The following is a 21,200-nucleotide window of genomic DNA, read 5'->3' on the forward strand; positions in this document are numbered from 1 at the left end:
GGTGGTGGTGTAGTGGTGGTGGTGGCGTAGTGGTGGTGGTGTCGTGGTAGTGGTGATGGTGTAGTGGTGGTGGTGTGGTGGTGTAGTGGTGGTGTAATGGTGGTGGTGGTGTGGTGATGTAGTGGTGATGTGGTGGTGTAGTGGTGGTGGTGTCGTGGTAGTGGTGTTGGTGGTGTGGCGGTGGTGTAGTGGTGGTGTAATGGTGGTGGAGTGGTGGTGTAGCAGTGACCTCCTGCCAGCGGGCGTTCGACACTTCACGTGGCCTCAAGGTGCACATGGCCTGGCACAAGCGTCGTGGTGATGTCACTGCCACTTAGTGACGAATGGCGATTGTTGTTGTTGTGTCTCTGTGTTTGTGTGACTGTGTGTGTATCTACCTGTGTGTGTATCTACCTGTGTGTATCTACCGGTGTGTGTATCTACCTGTGTGTGTATCTACCGATGTGTGTGTCCGCCAAAACAACCCCCTACCTCCTCGTGGTGCCGGACGGTAACGCTGTGGTGGGCGGTGCCGTGGGGGGAGGGCCAACCTAGATTGGCCATTCCCTTCATGGCGTTTGTAACCACCGCAGCGTTTCTTTACGACAATTTATATACTGTGTCTTTGTGTGTGTGAGGGATTAGACACACATACATATGGGTGTCTTTTTAGTAGTGTAGTGTACAGTAATGTATAGTGTAGTGTACAGTATAGTTTAGTGTATAGTAGTGTAGTGTATAGTAGTGTATAATGTAGTGGTGTATAGTGGTGTAGTCTATAGTGGTGTAGTATATAGTAGTGTATAATATAGTGTAGTGTACAGTATAGTTTAGTGTATAGTAGTGTAGTGTATAGTAGTGTAGAATAATGTGTGTGTAGTGTAATGTGTAGTGCATAGTGTAGTGTATCGTAGTGTATAGTGGTGTAGTGTATAATGTAGTGGTGTATAGTGTAGTGTATAGTGGTGTAGTATATAGTAGTGTATAATGTAGTGGTGTATAGTGGTGTAGTCTATAGTGGTGTAGTATATAGTAGTGTATAATGTAGTGTAGTGTATAGTGTATAATGTAGTGTATAATGTAGTGTATAGTAGTGTATAGTGTATAGTGTATAGTGTAGTGTATAGTAGTGTATAGTGTAGTGTATAATGTAGTGTATAGTAGTGTAGTGTATAGTGCAGTGTATAGTGTAGTGTATAGTGTGTATAATGTAGTGTAGTGTATAATGTAGTGTATAGTGTAGTGTATATAGTAGTGTATAGTAGTGTAGTGTATAGTAGTGTATAATGTGGTGTAGTGTATAGTGTATAATGTAGTGTATAGTGTAGTGTATAGTGTAATGTATAGTAATGTAGTGTGTAGTGTAGTGTATAGTGTAATGTATAGTAGTCTATAATGTAGTGTATAGTAGTGTATAGTGTAGTGTATAGTAGTGTATAGTGTAGTGTATAGTAGTGTATTGTATAGTGTATAATGTAGTGTATAGTGTAGTGCAGTGATGCACCCCAGGTGGGGGAGCAGGGTGCTCGCTCGTCACACAACAGAAGCAGACGGACACCATCGTCGTCGTCGTTTTTTATGGCAAGGCAGACGCGCACGCACTCGCGTCGAGGGTGGTGGTGTAGCGGTGGTGTAGTGGTGGTGTAGCAGTGGTGGTGTAGCGGTGGTGTAGTGGTTGTGGTGGTGTAGTGGTGTAGCGGTGGTGGTGTAGCGGTGGTGTAGTGGTTGTGGTGGTGTGATGGTGTAGCGGTGGTGGTGTAGTGGTGGTGTAGTAGCGGTGGTGGTGTAGTGGTGATGGTGTAGTGAACATCGCTAGCACTGGGGGTGAGACAAAGGCGGCCGGGCGTGGTGGTGCTGGCCACACCACCCCTCTGTGTGTAGCCAGTGCCAGTAGCCTTCATAGGTGATGCTGCTACTAACAGCACTTGCCCCTACAGCCTGCTAGAGGCTACACGGGGGATCTTTGTCTGTGTGTAACAGCACTTGCCCCTTTAGCCCTGCTCGAGGCTACACGGGGGATCTTTGTCTGTGTGTAGGTGCTACTGACAGCACTTGCCCCTACAGCCTGCTAGAGGCTACCTGGGGGTAGCCGAGGTAGCGCAATCGAACCAAGAGGCTAAGCTGGGACCCAGCTTAGCCAAGGCAGTTCAAGACCATATCGTCTGTTACAGTCAGAGGATAGTGGGTGGGTGAGTGAGTGGATGGTTGTGTGGGTGAGTGTGTAGGTGGGTGTGTGGGTGGGTGTGTGAAAGTATTGGTGGGTGAGTGAGTGGATGGGTGAGTGGATGGGTGAATGTATGGGTGGGTGTGTGGGTGAGTGTATGGGTGGGTGAGTGGATGGATGGGTGAGTGAGTGGATGGGTGAGTGTATGGGTGGGTGAGTGTGTGAGTGGGTGAGTGTATGGGTGGATGAGTGGATGGATGGGTGGGTGAGTGTGTGGGTGGGTGAGTGTGGATGGGTGGGTGAGTGTGTGAGTGAGTGTATGGGTGGGTGAGTGGATGGGTGGGTGAGTGTATGGGTAGGTGAGTGTGTGGGTGGGTGAGTGTATGGGTGGATGAGTGGATGGGTGAGTGGATGGATGGGTGGGTGAGTGTATGGGTGAGTGTGTGGGTGGGTGTGTGGATGGGTGAGTGGGTGTGTGGGTGAGTCGGTGAGTGGGTGAAAGAAACATTCTGTATAATAATAATTAAATATATTTTACAACTTGGCCCAAGTTTTCTTTTTAAAATTTAAACTCGCCAAGTTGATGTCCTTCAACGCGAGGAGTTCCACACGAACCACCACCACCATCAACAGCAGCTTCTGTTTGGCCGCGTAGAGGGAGCTAAACGGGCACGACATTGGCTGGAGAAGAGATGGAGCTGATGGGTCCACTGCCCATAGACTAACACTGCCCATGTAGATTCAACACTGCCCATAGAATAACACTGCCCATAGACTCAGCACTGCCCATAGACTCAACACTGCCCATAGACTCAACACTGCCCATAGACTAACACTGCCCATAGACTCAACACTGCCCATAGACTCAGCACTGCCCCATAGACTCAACACTGCCCATAGACTCAGCACTGCCCCATAGACTAACACTGCCCATAGACTCAGCACTGCCCCATAGACTCAACACTGCACCATAGACTCAACAGTGCACCTCCAATTAGCCGCGTTTGGCTACGTACTGTGTGAAAGAAGTTCAATGTAATGATGATCACACAGCGGTAATGATGATCACAGCGGTGATGATGATCACACAGCCGCTTGTCCATCTCGTAGGCTGGGTAATACTGCTCAGGGTAATAATGGGAGGGTGAGTGGCTGAGTGACAGGAGACAGACACAGAGAGACACAGAGGCAGAGACACAGAGACAGACACAGAGACAGACACACAGAGACACACATAGACACACAGACACACAGAGACACACAGAGACACAGAGGCACACAGACACACACAGACACACACAGACACAAACAAAGAGACAGAGACACACACAGACACAGAGGCAGAGACACACACAGACACACACACACAGACATACACACAGAGACACACAGACACACAGACACACAGACACACACACAGAGAGACACACAGACACACAGACACACACACAGACACACACACAGACACAGACACACACACAGACACACACACAGAGGCAGAGACACTTCTGGAATTCATTTCCGGCTTCAGTTCCTGCTCCAGTTCCGGATTCTTTCTGGTTTACGTTCTGGGTTCAGTTCCAGTTCCGGATTCAGTTCCTGCTCCAGTTCTGGATTCCATTTCTGCTCCGGTTCCGGATTCAGTTCCGGATTCAGTTCTGGTTTACTTTCTGGTTTCAGTTCCAGTTCCGAATTCAGTTCCTGGTCCAGTTCCGGATTCAGTTCCGGATCCGGTTTCCAGGTCCCGGCTCCGGCCGGCGATCACTTCCTGGGCCGCCTCCCTGAGCGTCGCCACCGCCATTCCCCTCATCACTGCGCCTCTCCAATCCACCACCACCACCCCCACCACCACCACCAACTCCTCCTCCACCACCTCCACCAACTTCTCCTCCACCACCACCTCCCACCTCCTTCCCCAACCCCCCCGCATCAGCCACCTCCTCCCCCTCCTCCTCCCCCCCCTCCTCCTCCCCCTCCTCCTCCCCCCCTCCCCCCCCCGCCCCCCCCGCCAGCACGAGCCCCCCGAGCTGGGCGTGCGAGGCCTCGGTGAGGGCGCGAGTCTGGAGGCAGGCGCGGCGCTGAGCCCCCGCCAGGCCCCGCGGGCACCGCTTGGCGTGGTGCAGGTGGAAGAGGCCGCGGGCCGGAGCGCGAACCACCACAAAGCCTCCTCCTCCTCCTCCTGCTGCTGCTGCTGCTGCTCCAACCGCCCCTCCAACCGCCCCTACCCCAACTGCCCCTCCAACTGCCACTCCTCCAACCGCCCTTCCAACTGCCACTCCTCCAACTGCCACTCCAACTGCCACTCCAACTGCCCCCACTCCTCCTGCCCCTGCTGCTGCCCCTGCAGCTGCCCCCGTCGCTGTGCCCGCCGCCGCCGCCGCGCCCCGCTGGAGGTGCTTGCGGTAGAGAGCCACGTCCTCCCCACCCCAGCCACGGATGTCCGGGTCGAAACCGCCTGGTGGGGGGGTGGTGGTGGGGGGGGGGGGGGGAGATAGTGGGGGGGTGGGTGGTCGGATAGGTGAGTGAGTGAATGGGTGAGTGGGTGGGTGGGTGGGTGGGTGAGTGGGTGGGTGGGTGAGTGGGTGGGTGGGTGAGTGGGTGAGTGAGCAAATGAGTAGGTGGGTTAGTGGGTGATTGAGTGGGTGAGTGAGTGTGTGAGCGAGTGAGTCAGTGACTGTGTGGGTGAGTGAGGAGGTGAGCGAGTGAGTAGGTGGCTGAGTGGGTGAGTGAGTGGGTGAATAGGTGAGTAGGTTAGTGAGTGAGTAGGTGAGTGGGTGAGTGAGTGGGTGGGTGCGTGAGTAGGTGAATGAGTGAGTAGGTGGGTGAGTGTGTGGGTAGGTGAGTGGGTGAGGAACTCACCAACAGCGAGGTAGTCTGAGAGGTACTGGCAGGTCATGCCGAAGCCAAAGTCTCTCCAGAAGCCGGTCTCCTTCTTGATCACCTGGCCTCTCACATCATCATCAACATCACCATCACCACCATCACCACCATCACCACCATCACTACCATCACTATCACCACCACCATCACCACCACCATCACTACCACCATCACCACCACCATCACCACCACCATCATCACCACCATCACCACCACCACTATCACCACCATCACTACCACCATCACTACCACCATCACTACCACCATCACTACCACCATCACCACCATCACTACCACCATCACTACCACCATCACCACCACCACTATCATCACCACCATCACTACCACCATCACTATCACTACCACCATCACTACCACCATCACCACCACCATCACTACCACCATCACTACCACCATCACCACCATCACCACCACCATCATCACCACCATCACCACCATCACCACCACCATCACGATCACCATCACGATCACCATCACCACCATCACCACCACCATCACCAACACCACCATCACCGCCATCACCATCATAGTACTATCACAGCACTATCACAGCACCATCACTACCACCATCATCACCCCAATGACCCCCGTGACCCCAGTGACCCCCAGTGACCCCCCGTGACCCCGAGTGACCCACCAGCTGTTGCGTGAGGGGCGGCATGCTGTCGTGGTGAGCGTAGACGATGGCCGGGTTGTAGAGGCTGAACACCACCGGGTAGTAGACCCTGCTGCCTGTACACACACAGTGTACACACACACAGTGTACACACACACACACAGTGTACACACACAGTGTACACACACACACAGTGTACACACACAGTGTACACACACACACAGTGTACACACACAGTGTACACACACACACAGTGTACACACACATAGTATAGACACACACGCACAGTGTACACACACACAGTGTACACACACATAGTATAGACACACACACACAGTGTACACACACACAGTGTACACACACACAGTGTACACACACATAGTATAGACACACACGCACAGTGTACACACACACAGTGTACACACACATAGTATAGACACACACACACAGTGTACACACACACAGTGTACACACACACAGTGTACACACACAGTGTACACACACACACAGTGTACACACACAGTGTACACACACACAGTGTACACACACACACACAGGTACACACACACAGTGTACACACACAGTGTACACACACAGTGTACACACAGTGTACACACACACAGTGTACACAACAACAACCGCCATTCGCCACTAAGTGGCGGTGACGTCACCATGATGATACACACAGTGTACACACACACACAGTGTACACACTACACACTACACTATACACTACACTACGATACACTACACTATACACTACACACTACAGACTACACTACGATACACTACACTCTACACTACACTATGATACACTACTCTACACTACACTATACACTACACTACGATACACTACACTCTACACTATGATACACTACTACTACACTACACACGACACTGCCCCTGGTACCCACCAGGCCGTGCGTGCGTGCGACAGGAAGTGAGGAACTCCGCCGTGAAGACGACGTCCACATCACAGAAGAAGAGCAGCACCTCCCCCCCGGTAGGCCACGCCCCCTTTCCCCCAGCAGGCCACGCCCCCTCGCCGCCCCTCCCCCCACCCCCACCCGGCCACGCCCGGGCCCCCGCGTCGAGCCCAACCCCGCGGGAGAACTCCCCGGCCAGCGGCACCATGGAGACGTTGGGGAAGCCCTCCAGCCTGGGGGGTGGGGGAGGGGTGGGGAAGGGGGGGAGGGGTGGGGAAGGGGGGGAGGGGGAGTGGAGGGGTGGGGGGGTGGGGGAGGGGGTGGGGGAGGGGGTGAGGGGTGGGGGAGGGGCATTCATAGGTCAAAGTTGGGTCTCACTGTGTGTGTGTGTATGTGTATCTCTGTGTGTGTGTTTGTGTGTATGTGTCACTGTGTGTGTATGTACGTGTGTGTGTGTATGTGTGTGTGTGTATGTGCGTGTGTGTGTGTGTATCAGTGGGGAGCGGTGGTGTAGCGGTTAGCACGCTGCGCTATGAACCTGGCGACCCGGGTTCGATTCCCGCTCACGGCTAACACCAGTGACAATTATCTGAACCGGTCCTGGGCCTCCCCTAGGTCGACTCAGCCTTAAATGAGTACCTGGTGCGGTGTGTAAACATCGCCACTAGGGAGACAAAGGCGGTCGGGCGTGGTGCTGGCCACCCACCCCCTTGTGTCCGTTCCGGCCTTCATAGGTGCTCGCTAACAGCACTTGCCCCAACAGTCTGTTAAGGCTATACTGGGGGTGTTTGTGTGTATGTCACTGTGTGTGTGTGTGTGTGTATGTGTGTGTATGTGTGTATGTATGTGTATATGTGTGTGTATGTGTGTATGTATGTGTGTGTGTGTATGTGTGTATGTGTGTGTGTGTCTGTATGTGTGTATGTGTGTGTGTGTCTGTATGTGTGTGTGTCTGTATGTGTGTGTATGTGTGTGTATGTGTGTGTGTGTATGTGTGTGTATGTGTATGTGTGTCCGTGCGTGCGTCTCACTGGGTGCTCCTCAGGATGTCTTCCACCTCGCGGAGTCCCGGAGATCCAAAGTAAACGACGGTCAGATGCACCGGGCCACGCTGGCTCGCAACTACCTGTCTGTAGCGCCACACAGTCACACACGAACACAGCATCACACACACAGCGTCACACACAGCGTCACACACGAACACATCACACACACACAGTCACACACACACAGCGTCACACACACAGTGTTACACACGCACAGCATCACACACACAGCGTCACACACAGCATCACATACACAGCGTCACACACAAAGCGTCACATACACAGCGTCACACACACAGCGTCACACACAGCGTCACACACGAACACATCACACACACACAGTGTCACACACAGCGTCACACACACAGCGTCACACAGTGTTACACACGCACAGCATCACACACACAGCGGCACACATACACAGCGTCACACAAGGTGTCACACACACAGCGTGACACACACATCTTGACACACACACAGCGTTACACACACAGCATCACATACACACACAGCGTCACACACATTGTGACACAACAACAACCGCCATTCGCCACTAAGTGGTGGTGACGTCACCACGACGCTTCTGCCAGGCCATGTGCACCTTGAGGCCACGTGAAGTGTCGAACGCTCGCTGGCAGGTCACGGGGCAGACCCAGGTGCCACGGGTCGATTGAGATGGCTTACCACTTCCCACACCTCACCACCACGCTCCCACACCCCCTTAATTCTTTTGTTCAGAAGAAGAGCCACTCCCTGTTGTTTGGTAGTCTCCTTCCCCGAGTAGAGGACTGTCCACCCCTAATGGTGGCAGGAGCCAGAGCCGGTCCACCCGACCTCCTGAATGCCACAGAGATCCAGGCGGTACCGGTCTAGCTCCCGACAGAGGAGTGGCAGCCTCTCCTCCGCAGTGAGCATTCAAACATTCCACGTGGCCATCCGTAGTGGCTTTTGTTGTTTCTGGAGGAGCCCCGTGGGTGAAGATTCAATCTCCTGGCTCCGCCAAATGGGAGTTGGCCAGGAGACGTCATAGACGCCTGTCCCCCTGGGGCCTCCAGCACAAGCTTATTTATTACATTTTTCATTCGTGGTTTAATGGTAATTTATTGAAGGTGGAGGGGTTACCAGCCCCTCGCACCCGCCCAGAGCCCCCATTTGGCCACTGTGGTGGTCACAAACGCCATGAGGGGAAAGACCAATCGGAATTGGCACTCCCCCCCACAGCACTGTCCACAGACACACACACAGATAGACACACACACAGATAGACACACACACACAGACAGAAACACACACAGACACACCACCACCATCACCACCATCACCACCACCACCGTCACCACCGCCCACCTAAAGTTTTGCATGAAAGCGCGGAACGCGTTGGTGCGCCGTGCCAACGGCACCACCACGTGGAGCGGCGGGAGATACCCGCCACCACCGCCACCACCGCCGCCACCACCACCGCCACCACCGCCACCACCGCCGCCACCACCACCGCCACCACCGCCACCACCGCCGCCAACGTCGCCAGCGTCTTCCACGGCCACCACCACGGGCGGTGCCAGCGGGCGGAACAGCGTGACCACGCGCAGCGGCGATCCGCCAACCCCGGCCGAGTCGTCGGAGCCGCCGGTCTCCGCGGGGCGGCGGAAGGCGAGTCGATACTCGGTGCCCTTGTCGCGCTCGCTGCGGAACAGCCCTGCGGTGGGGAGGGTGGGGGGGGTCGGTGGGGGGTGAGTGGGTGGGTGAGTGGGTGGGTGGGTGACTGAGTGGTTGAGTGGGTGAATGGGTGGGTGAGTCAGTGAGTGGGTGAGTGAGTGGATGGGTGAGTGAGTGGGTGAATGGGTGGGCAAGTGAGTGGGTGAGTGAGCGGGCGAGTGAGCGGGCGAGTGAGTGAGTGGGTGTATGGGTGGGTGGGCAAGTGGGTGGGTGGGTGAGTGGGTGGGTGAGTGGGTGGGTGAGTGAGTGGGTGAATGGGTGGACGAGTGAGTGGGTGAGTGAGTGGGTGAGTGGGGGGGGTGGGTGAGTGGGTGGGTGAGTGGGTGGGGGGGTGGGTGCGTGAGTGGGTGGGTGGGTGAGTGGGTGGGTGAGTGGGTGAATGGGTGGACGAGTGAGTGAGTGAGTGGGTGGGTGAGTGGGTGAGTGGGTGAGCGAGTGGGTGTGTGGGTGAGTGGGTGGTTGGTTGGGTGAGTGGGTGAGAGCTACCCTCAGCGAAGTGGGCGAGTGAGTATCCGTCACCCCCCGCCCGCTCCCCGCCGTTGAGGGCGACGATGGCGGCGTCTACGGCTTGCACGAGCTCCTCGCGGCGGTCGCGACGGAGAGGCCGCTCCTCAGGGTGGCGCGTCAGCCCCGTCTCCAGCTGGTACACCTGGCGCAGTGAGTGACTCAGTGAGTGACTCAGTGAGTGACTCAGTGAGTGAGTGAGCGAGTGACTGAGCGAGTGAGCGGGTGACTGAGTGGGTGACTGAGTGGGTGACTGAGTGACTGACTGAGTGAGTGAGTTACTGAGTGAATGACTGAGTGGGTGACTAAGTGAGTGAATGAGTGAGAGAGGGACTGAGTGAGTGACTGAGTGAGTGACTGACTGAGTGACTGAGTGAGTGAATGAGTGAGAGAGGGACTGAGTGAGTGACTGAGTGAGTGACTGACTGAGTGACTGAGTGAGTGACTGAGTGACTGAGTGAGTGAATGACTGAGTGAGTGAGTGACTGAGCGAGTGACTGACTGAGCGAGTGACTGAGCGAGTGACTGAGTGAGTGACTGAGTGAGTGACTGACTGAGTGAGTGACTGAGTAAGTGACTGACTGAGCGAGCGGTGCACCACCTTGTGTGCAGTAAAGCTGTCGTAGGGGATGACCGCGTACTCGCTGGAGTAGCGCCCCCCCCACAGAACCTCCGCGCGCTCGGCCTGCGACGTCAGGAAAGCCTGCAGGCTCGCCTGGCCGCCCGGGCCCGAGGCATCCACGGGAGCGGGGGGAGCGGCTTGGGCCGCCTCCCCCCCCACCACGGAGGCCCCGCCCACCACGGCGGAGGCCCCGCCCACCACGGCAGAGGCCCCGCCCAACACGGCGGAGGCCCCGCCCACCACAGCACCCTGCAGGGTCTTCAGCTGTTCCGTGCGGTGGTGGAGCTCGGACTGGGGAGAGGGGTGGGTGGGTGAGTGAGTGGGTGGAGGGGTGGGTGGGTGAGTGGGTGAGTGGGTGGGTGGGTGGGTGAGTGGATGGGTGGGTGAGTGGATGGGTGGGTGAGTGGATGGGTGAGTGAGTGGGTGGAGGGGTGGATGGGTGAGTGGATGGATGGGTGGGTGAGTGGGTGGGTGGGTGAGTGAGTGGGTGAGTGGATGGGTGAGTGAGTGGGTGGGTGAGTGGGTGGGTGAGTGGGTGGAGGGGTGGGTGAGTGGGTGAGTGGGTGGAAGGGGTGGGTGAGTGGATGGGTGAGTGGGTGGAGGGGTGGGTGAGTGGGTGAGTGGGTGGAAGGGGTGGGTGAGTGAATGAGTGGGTGGGTGAGTGGGTGCATGGGTAATTGGGCATATGGGTGATGATGATGGTGGTGATGGTGGTGATGGTGGTGATGGTTGTGATGATGGTGGTGAGGGTGGTGGTGATGATGGTGGTGAGGGTGGTGGTGATGATGGTGGTGAGGGTGGTGAGGCTGGTGGTGAGGCTGGTGAGGGTGATGATGGTGATGATGCTGGTGATGATGGTGGTGATGATGGTGGTGAGGCTGGTGAGGGTGAGGCTGGTGGTGAGGGTGGTGAGGGTGGTGGTGCTGGTGGTGAGGCTGGTGAGGGTGATGATGGTGATGATGCTGGTGATGATGGTGGTGATGATGGTGGTGAGGCTGGTGAGGGTGATGATGGTGATGATGCTGGTGATGATGGTGGTGATGATGGTGGTGAGGCTGGTGAGGGTGATGATGGTGGTGATGATGGTGGTGAGGCTGGTGAGGCTGGTGAGGGTGGTGAGGCTGGTGGTGAGGCTGGTAAGGCTGGTGGTGAGGCTGGTTAGGCTGGTGAGGGTGGTGGTGAGGGTGGAGAGGGTGAGGCTGGTGGTGAGGCTGGTGAGGCTGGTGAGGCTGGTGAGGGTGGTGAGGCTGGTGAGGGTGGTGAGGTTGGTGAGGCTGGTGGTGAGGGTGGTTAGGCTGGTGAGGCTGGTGAGGGTGGTGAGGGGTGCTCACCTTGAGCTGCTGGAGCTGTTTGCGTAGCACCTGCAGCTGGCCCCGGTGCTGTGCCGCCTGCTCCACCAGCTCGGCCTGGTGCTGCCCCAGGCCTGCCTCTCGCCTGAGCCCCACCACCGCCTCCGAGACACGGGGGGCAGACTCCTCGGCTGGGGGTGGGGGGTAGGTGGGGGGTAGGTGGGGGTAGGTGGGGGGTGGGTAGGTGGGGGGTAGGTGGGGGGGGCTAGGTGGGGGGTAGGTGGGGGTGGTAGGTGGGGGGTGGGTGGGTAGGTGGGGGGTAGGTGGGGGGGGGGTAGGTGGGGGGTAGGTGGGGGGGGTAGGTGGGGGGGTAGGTGGGGGTAGGTGGGGGGGTAGGTGGGGGGGTAGGTGGGGGGGGTAGGTGGGGGGGGTAGGTGGGGGTAGGTGGGGGGTGGGGTAGGTGGGGGGTGGGGTAGGTGGGGGTAGGTGGGGGGGGGTAGGTGGGGGGTAGGTGGGGGTGGTAGGTGGGGGGTGGGTGGGTAGGTGGGGGGTAGGTGGGGGGGGGTAGGTGGGGGGTAGGTGGGGGGGGTAGGTGGGGGGGTAGGTGGGGGTAGGTGGGGGGGTAGGTGGGGGGGTAGGTGGGGGGGGTAGGTGGGGGGGGTAGGTGGGGGTAGGTGGGGGGTGGGGTAGGTGGGGGGTGGGGTAGGTGGGGGTAGGTGGGGGGGGTAGGTGGGGGGGTTAGGTGGGGGGGTAGGTGGGGGGGGTAGGTGGGGGGGGTAGGTGGGGGGGGTAGGTGGGGGTAGGTGGGGGGGGGTAGGTGGGGGGGGTAGGTGGGGGGGGTAGGTGGGGGGGGTAGGTGGGGGGGGTAGGTGGGGGGGGGTAGGTGGGGGTAGGTGGGGGGTGGGGTAGGTGGGGGGGGTAGGTGGGGGTAGGTGGGGGGGTAGGTGGGGGTAGGTGGGGGGGGGTAGAGAGGATAGTTGGTGTAGTGGGTAGGGGTGCATTCAGTCACAAAGACAAAGATCCCCCGTGTCGCCTCTAGCAGGCTGCAGGGGCAAGTGCTGTCAGTCACCCACAATGATTTAGGCCACGCCCACCGTGGTCTAGGCCACGCCCACAATTGTTTAGGCCACGCCCGCCGTGGTTTAGGTCACACCCACCGTGGTTTAGACCACTCCCACCGTGGTTTAGGCCACGCCCACCGTGGTTTAGGCCACACCCACAACAGTATAGGCCACGCCCACAACTGTCTAGGCCACGCCCACAATGGTTTAGGCCACACCCACCGTGGTTTAGGCCACACCCCAGCGTGTGCAGCAGCCAGAGCAGAGCTGCTACCGCGAGGCAGGCGCCAGGCACGAGGCGCCTCGGCCAATGGGAGAGCAGCTTGCGGGTCACCATGGCGACGGGCGGCCAATCAGGCGCGGCCCTGCGGGGGGGGGGGGGGGGAGACAGAGGCGATTTGAGACAGAGCCCTGTGAGACCCATTGATTAACACTGAACACCATTGATTAACACCGAACCCCATTGATTATTACCGAGAACCATTGATTAACACTGAGACCCATTGATTAACACCGAACCCCATTGATTAACACCGAGACCCATTGATTATCACCGAGAACCATTGATTAACACTGAGACCCATTGATTAACACTGAGACCCATTGATTAACACAGAACCTCATTGATTAACACCGAACCCCATTGATTAACACTGAGCCCCATTGATCAACACTGAACCACATTGATTAACACTGAGACCCATTGATTAACACTGAGCCCCATTGATCAACACTGAACCACTTTGATTAACACTGAGACCCATTGATTATCACCGAACCCCATTGATTAACACCGAACCCCATTGATTAACTCTGAACCCCATTGATCAACACTGAACCACATTGATTAACATTGAACCCTGTGGTGAGTTGAGGCCCCATTGATTAACACTGTTGACCCAATAGTGATGCTACCCGCTGACAACATGGGGAGTGCGTAAACACATTCTTGCTGCGGAGGGAGCTGGTAGGAACACGTTGGGTTGCTCGGTCAATGGCCTGTAGGGTCAACGGCGGCGTGGTGGATTCCACAAATATGCCCGACTGCGAGGGCGGGCACAAGCCGGCGTGAGTAGGTTAAACGTTGAGGTTTATAAGGGCACCACGGGGTGACCAGCCCCTCCCCACACAGCCCCACCCCTCCCCACCCAGCCCCTCCCCACCCAGCCCCTCCCCACCCTCCCCTCTCCACCCAGCCCGACCCCTCCCATTTTTGGATGCACGACGGACGGACACAATAATCCCATTTGGGCTGGTGTAACCAGGAGGTTCCTACCAGTATAACACCTCTACAGTATAGTGAAAGGTTTTTACCCTTTCAACTGGTACAAAAACTGACACCTTTATACAAGGCATCATGTTTGCAATAACCGCAACACAAGCAGTCAAAATTTTACGAGTAGTAGTAGTATTTGTAGTAGTTGTAGTATTTGAGTATTTGTAGTATTTGAGTAGTTGTAGTATTTGAGTAGTTGTAGTATTTATAGTATTTGAGTATTTGTAGTATTTGTAGTATTTGAGTATTTGTAGTATTTGTAGTATTTGAGTGACCTCACCTCTGCTGGTAGTGGTGAGGTCACATCTGGGGCGGTGAGTTCAGAGTTGAGCTTCGGTGACCTGGTGTCAGAGGTCAACCATCACCACCATCATCACCACCACCATCACCACCACCACCATCATCATCATCACCACCATCATCATCATCACCACCGCCACCATCACCACCATCACCACCACCATCATCATCATCACCACCACCATCATCATCATCACCACCATCATCATCATCATCACCACCACCATCATCATCATCACCACCATCATCATCACCACCACCACCATCATCATCATCACCACCACCATCATCACCACCACCATCACCACCATCACCACCACCACCATCATCATCACCACCATCATCATCATCACCACTACCACCACCATCATCATCACCACCACCACCATCATCATCATCACCACCACCACCATCAGCAACAGCAACAGCACCACCACCATCACCACCACCATCACCACCACCACCACCATCACCACCACCATCACCACCACCATCACCACCACCACCACCATCATCACCATCATCACCATCACCACCATCACCACCACCATCACCACCACCATCACCACCACCATCATCATCACCACCACCACCATCATCATCATCATCACCACCATCATCATCATCACCACCACCACCATCATCATCATCACCACCACCACCATCAGCAACAGCACCACCACCATCACCACCACCATCATCATCATCACCACCATCACCATCACCACCATCACCACCATTACCACCATCACCACCACCATCACCACCATCACCACCACCACCACCATCATCACCATCATCACCATCACCACCATCACCACCACCATCACCACCACCATCACCACCACAGCCACCATCACCACCACCATCACCACCACCATATTATATCACTAATATGCAGAATCGGTGCATTACACACACACGAACACACACAAACACTGACACACACACGAACACACACAGACACTGACACACACACTACACACACACATAGACACATATTTGTCAGTGTGTGTGTTGTTGTAGTGTATCTGTCAGTGTCTGTGTGTCAGTATCAATGTGTGTGTACAAGTGTCTGTTTTTTTGTACACGTGTGTGTTGTACACGTGTGTGTGTGTACACGTCTGTGTGTGTACACGTGTGTTTGTGTACACGTGTGTGTGTGTACCCGTGTCTGTGTGTGTACACGTGTCTGTGTTTGTGTGTGTGCACTTGGCAGTGTGTGTGTGTCTGTGTGTACTTGCCCCTAGAGTCAGTTGAGGCTACAAGGGTGATCTTTGTCTTAGTACTGTACGTGCAGAGTTTGACATGTGGGTGGTACGTGGAGATTACGCAAACTCGGGACAGATGCCTCAGTGTGTGGGGCAGTGCTGAGTCTGTGGGTAGCAGTGTTGAGTCAATGGGCAGTGTTGAGTCTATGGGCAGTGTTGAGTCTATGGGCAGTGTTGAGTCAATGGGCAGTGTTGAGTCAATGGGCAGTGTTGAGTCTATGGGCAGTGTTGAGTCTATGGGCAGTGTTGAGTCAATGGGCAGTGTTGAGTCAATGGGCAGTTTTGAGTCTATGGGGCAGTGTTGAGTCTATGGTGCAGTGTTGAGTCAATGGGCAGTGTTGAGTCTATGGGCAGTGTTGAGTCTATGGGCAGTGTTGAGTCTATGAGTAGTGCTGAGTCTATGGGCAGTGTTGAGTCTATGGTGCAGTGTTGAGTCTATGGGTAGTGTTGAGTCTATGGGTAGTGCTGAGTCTATGGGCAGTGTTGAGTCAATGGGCAGTGCTGAGTCTGTGGGTAGTGATGAGTCTATGGGCAGTGTTGAGTCAATGGGCAGTGCTGAGTCTGTGGGTAGCAGTGTTGAGTCTATGGGCAGTGTTGAGTCTATGGGCAGTGTTGAGTCTATGGTGCAGTGTTAAGTCTATGGGCAGTGTTGAATCTATGGGTAGTGTTGAGTCTATGGTGCAGTGTTGAGTCAATGGGCAGTGTTGAGTCAATGGGCAGTGCTGAGTCTATGGGTAGTGTTGAGTCTATGGGCAGTGTTGAGTCTATGGGCAGTGTTGAGTCAATGGGCAGTGTTGAGTCAATGGGCAGTGCTGAGTCTGTGGGTAGCAGTGTTGAGTCTATGGGCAGTGTTGAGTCTATGGGCAGTGTTGAGTCTATGGTGCAGTGTTAAGTCTATGGGCAGTGTTGAATCTATGGGTAGTGTTGAGTCTATGGTGCAGTGTTGAGTCAATGGGCAGTGTTGAGTCAATGGGCAGTGCTGAGTCTATGGGTAGTGTTGAGTCTATGGGCAGTGTTGAGTCAATGGGCAGTGTTGAGTCTATGGGCAGTGTTGAGTCTATGGGCAGTGTTGAGTCTATGAGCAGTGTTGAGTCAATGGGTTGTGTTGAATCTATGGGCAGTGTTGAGTCTATGGTGCAGTGTTGAGTCTATGGGCAGTGTTGAGTCTATGGGCAGTGTTGAGTCTATGGTGCAGTGCTGAGTCTATGGTGCAGTGTTGAGTCTATGGGCAGTGTTGAGTCTATGGGCAGTGTTGAGTCTATGGGGCAGTGTTGAATATATGGGTAGTGATGAGTCTATGGTGCAGTGTTGAGTCTATGGGGCAGTGTTGAGTCTATGGTGCAGTGTTGAGTCTATGGTGCAGTGTTGAGTCTATGGGGCAGTGTTGAGTCTATGGTGCAGTGTTGAGTCTATGGGGTAGTGTTGAGTCTATGGTGCAGTGTTGAGTCTATGGGGCAGTGTTGAGTCTATGGTGCAGTGTTGAGTCTATGGGTGACAGTGTTGAGTCTATGGGCAGTGTTGAGTCTATGGGCAGTGGTGAGTCTATGGGAAGTGTTGAGTCTATGGGCAGTGTTGAGTCAATGGGCAGTGTTGAGTCTATGGGCAGTGTTGAGTCTATGGGGCAGTGTTGAGTCTATGGGGCAGTATTGATTCTATGGGCAGTGTTGAGTCTATGGGCAGTGTTGAGTCTATGGGCAGTGCTGAGTCTATGGGCAGTGTTGAGTCTATGGGCAGTGATGAGTCTATGGTGCAGTGTTGAGTCTATGGTGCAGTGTTGAGTCTATGGTGCAGTGCTGAGTCTATGGGTGACAGTGTTGAGTCAATGGGCAGTGATGAGTCTATGGGCAGTGTTGAGTCTATGGTGCAGTGATGAGTCTATGGGCAGTGATGAGTCTATGGTGCAGTGTTGAGTCTATGGTGCAGTGTTGAGTCTATGGTGCAGTGCTGAGTCTATGGGTGACAGTGTTGAGTCAATGGGCAGTGATGAGTCTATGGGCAGTGTTGAGTCTATGGGCAGTGATGAGTCTATGGGCAGTGCTGAGTCTATGGGCAGTGCTGAGTCTATGGTGCAGTGATGAGTCTATGGGCAGTGCTGAGTCTATGGTGCAGTGATGAGTCTATGGGCAGTGTTTAGTCTATGGGCAGTGTTGAGTCTATGGGCAGTGTAGAGTCTATGGGCAGTGATGAGTCTATGGTGCAGTGATGAGTCTATGGTGCAGTGTTGAGTCTATGGTGCAGTGTTGAGTCTATGGGTGACAGTGCTGAGTCTATGGGCAGTGTTGAGTCTATGGGCAGTGTTGAGTCTATGGGTAGCAGTGTTGAGTCTATAGGTAGTGTTGAGTCTATGGGCAGTGTTGAGTCTATGGGCAGTGTTGAGTCTGTGGTTCAGTGTTGAGTCTATGGGCAGTGTTGAGTCTATGGGTAGTGTTGAGTCTATGGGGCAGTGTTGAGTCTATGGGGCAGTGTTGAGTCTATGGGTGACAGTGTTGAGTCTATGGTGCAGTGTAGAGTCTATGGGTGACAGTGTTGAGTCTATGGTGCAGTGTTGAGTCTATGGGGCAGTGTTGAGTCTATGGGTAGTGTTGAGTCTATGGGCAGTGTTGAGTCTATGGGTGACAGTGTTGAGTCTATGGTGCAGTGTAGAGTCTATGGGCAGTGTTGAATCTATGGGCAGTGTTGAGTCTATGGGTGACAGTGTTGAGTCTATGGTGCAGTGTTGAGTCTATGGGGCAGTGTTGAGTCTATGGGTAGTGTTGAGTCTATGGGCAGTGTTGAGTCTATGGGTGACAGTGTTGAGTCTATGGGGAGTGTTGAGTCTATGGGGCAGTGTTGAGTCTATGGGTGACAGTGTTGAGTCTATGGGTGACAGTGTTGAGTCTATGGGCAGTGTTGAGTCTATGGGTGACAGTGTTGAGTCTATGGTACAGTGTTGAGTCTATGGTGCAGTGTTGAGTCTATGGGTGACAGTGTTGAGTCTATGGGTGACAGTGCTGAGTCTATGGGTGACAGTGTTGAGTCTATGGGTGACAGTGCTGAGTCTATGGGGGCAGTGTTGAGTCTATGGGCAGTAAGTGTTGAGTCTATGGGCAGTGTTGAGTCTATGGGTGACAGTGTTGAGTCTATGGTGCAGTGTTGAGTCTATGGGGCAGTGTTGAGTCTATGGGCAGTGAGTGTTGAGTCTATGGGGCAGTGTTGAGTCTATGGGCAGTGCTGAGTCTATGGGGCAGTGTTGAGTCTATGGGCAGTGTTGAGTCTATGGGCAGTGTTGAGTCTATGGGTAGTGTTGAGTCTATGGGTGACAGTGCTGAGTCTATGGGTGACAGTGTTGAGTCTATGGGTGACAGTGCTGAGTCTATGGGGCAGTGTTGAGTCTATGGGCAGTAAGTGTTGAGTCTATGGGTGACAGTGTTGAGTCTATGGGTGACAGTGTTGAGTCTATGGGTGACAGTGCTGAGTCTATGGGGCAGTGTTGAGTCTATGGGCAGTAAGTGTTGAGTCTATGGGTGACAGTGTTGAGTCTATGGGTGACAGTGCTGAGTCTATGGGGCAGTGTTGAGTCTATGGTGCAGTGTTGAGTCTATGGGTGACAGTGCTGAGTCTGTGTGTTGCGTGTACTATCGATTGCACCACCACCACCCCGAGCCTCCTATCTCGCCCGAGGCTCCTGGCCAACCCGAGGGCCCCACCCAGCGCCCCCCCGCCACCTCCCCAACGCCCAGCGGCCCCCCACTGACCTGAGTGGTGAAGTATGGCGGTGGCGAGACAGCGAGCAGTAGATAGAGCGTGCCGCTCATAGCGGCCACTTCACAAACGCGCTGCGTTTCTCGATCCTCCGTCTGGGATCCCGTAGGGGGCGGGGCCTAGCGGGGGGGAGGGGCGGGGTTGGTGGGGAGGGAGAAGTGGGCGGGGCGATGAGGATAAGGGGGAGGGGCGAAGGGGGAGGGAGGGCGGGCGCGAGGGCGGAGTTGGTGGGGAGGGGGCGGTGGGCGGGGCGATCGGGATAAAGGGGGCGGGGCGAAGCAGAAGGAGGGACGGGTGATGGGGAGGGGCGACAGCATAAGGGGCGGGGCGAATGAGTAGGGGGCGGGGCTATGCAAATGAGCAGACGGTTGAACGGGGGGGGTGAGGGGCGTGGCTAATGAACTTGGGGGGGGGGGCTGTCTTATGGGCGGGGCGATCGCGCCGTAGGGAGTGCGGCGAGAATCGGAGATGGGGACGAGGCGGGCCGAGGGGTGAGACGCGTCGCTAAGTGGACGTGTCTCTGTATGCCAAGTCAGGACAACATCGAAGCCCATTGGCTGCCCGTGTCTCATTAACATAATTTATTAAAGCACGTGACCGCAGGGAGATTGACGTTGGAAACGAAGCGGGTGGGGTTCTGGGTAGAGCGGTGGAATCGCTCCGCCATGTTGGGTAGGGAAACCGCCACTGGCAAAGCAATGGACGGCATCGCGCCATGTTGGTTAGGGAGACAGCCATTGTCAATACATTGGAGGGCATTGCCGCCATGTTGGTTAGGGGGACCGCTATTGTCAAAGCATTGGACGGTATCTCCGCCACATTGGCAAAAAGCGATTGTCAATGCATTGGAGGGCATTCCCGCCATGTTTGGTAGGGCGGCCACCACATTTCGATAGATAGAGCGCCGCCATGTTGGGTAGGGAGTGCCGCTATTGGATCGCCGCCATATTGGGTAGGCGGGGTGCCGCTTGTTAATCCGTTGGATGGCATCGCCGCCATATTGGGTAGGGGGGGGGCCTCCTTTATCAAACCATTGGATGGCATCGCCGCCATGTTGGGTAGGGGGGGCCTCCTTTATCAAACCATTGGAGGGCCTCGCCGCCATATTGGGTAGGGGGGGCCTCCTTTATCAAACCATTGGATGGCATCGCCGCCATATTGGGTAGGGGGGGCCTCCTTTATCAAACCATTGGAGGGCGTCGCCGCCATGTTGGGTAGGGGGGCCTCCTTTATCAAACCATTGGAGGGCGTCGCCGCCATGTTGGGTAGGGGGGCCTCCTTTATCAAACCATTGGAGGGCGTCGCCGCCATGTTGGGTAGGGGGTGCCGCCTTTATCAATCCAATGGAGGGCATAGCCGCCATGTTGGGTAGGGGCGGGTGGGGGGCACCGCCATTGGAGGGCGGGGCTTGCCGCCAGTGACGTCACCGCCATTGAGGAACAGAATCCGAGGTACGATCCTGTCGATTGATATTCGATTAAAGTGACGAGTTAAAGACACAAGATGTCTCAGGCTCACAATCATCACTGGGGGAGAGACAAAGGCGGCCGGGCGTGCTGGTGCTGGCCACACCACCCCCTCTGTGTATAGCCACAGTGTCGGTAGCCTTCATAGGTGCTGCTGCTACTAACAGCACTTGCCCCTACAGCCTGCTAGAGGCTACACGGGGGAGCTTTGTTTGTGTGTAGGTGCTACTAACAGCACTTGCCCCTATAGCCTTCTAGAGGCTACCTGGGGGATCTTTGTCTGTGTGTAGGTGCTACTAACAGCACTTGCCCCTACAGCCTG

The 21,200-nt window shown here is 55.3% G+C and overlaps 1 protein-coding gene across 1 annotated transcript; it reads right to left on the reverse strand.

Moving 5' to 3' along the window:
• Positions 1–3,861: 3,861 nt before the first annotated feature.
• On the reverse strand, positions 3,862–19,533 carry LOC133359474 (chondroitin sulfate N-acetylgalactosaminyltransferase 1-like). The gene is made up of 13 exons (XM_061577892.1): positions 19,406–19,533; positions 14,381–14,441; positions 13,047–13,189; positions 11,806–11,954; positions 10,454–10,765; positions 9,835–9,997; positions 8,980–9,328; positions 7,618–7,716; positions 6,575–6,819; positions 5,682–5,776; positions 5,003–5,084; positions 4,144–4,598; positions 3,862–3,924 (listed from the first exon to the last, which is right to left on the reverse strand). Exons 3-13 carry the CDS (start codon positions 13,159–13,161, stop codon positions 3,862–3,864), a joined length of 2,127 nt encoding a protein of 708 aa, XP_061433876.1. The 5' UTR covers positions 13,162–13,189; positions 14,381–14,441; positions 19,406–19,533.
• Between the last annotated feature and the right edge of the window lie 1,667 nt (positions 19,534–21,200).

This window comes from Lethenteron reissneri, chromosome 65 (assembly GCF_015708825.2).
Source record: "Lethenteron reissneri isolate LAM-NWPU_2019-01 chromosome 65, ASM1570882v1, whole genome shotgun sequence".
Lineage (NCBI taxonomy): Eukaryota > Metazoa > Chordata > Hyperoartia > Petromyzontiformes > Petromyzontidae > Lethenteron > Lethenteron reissneri.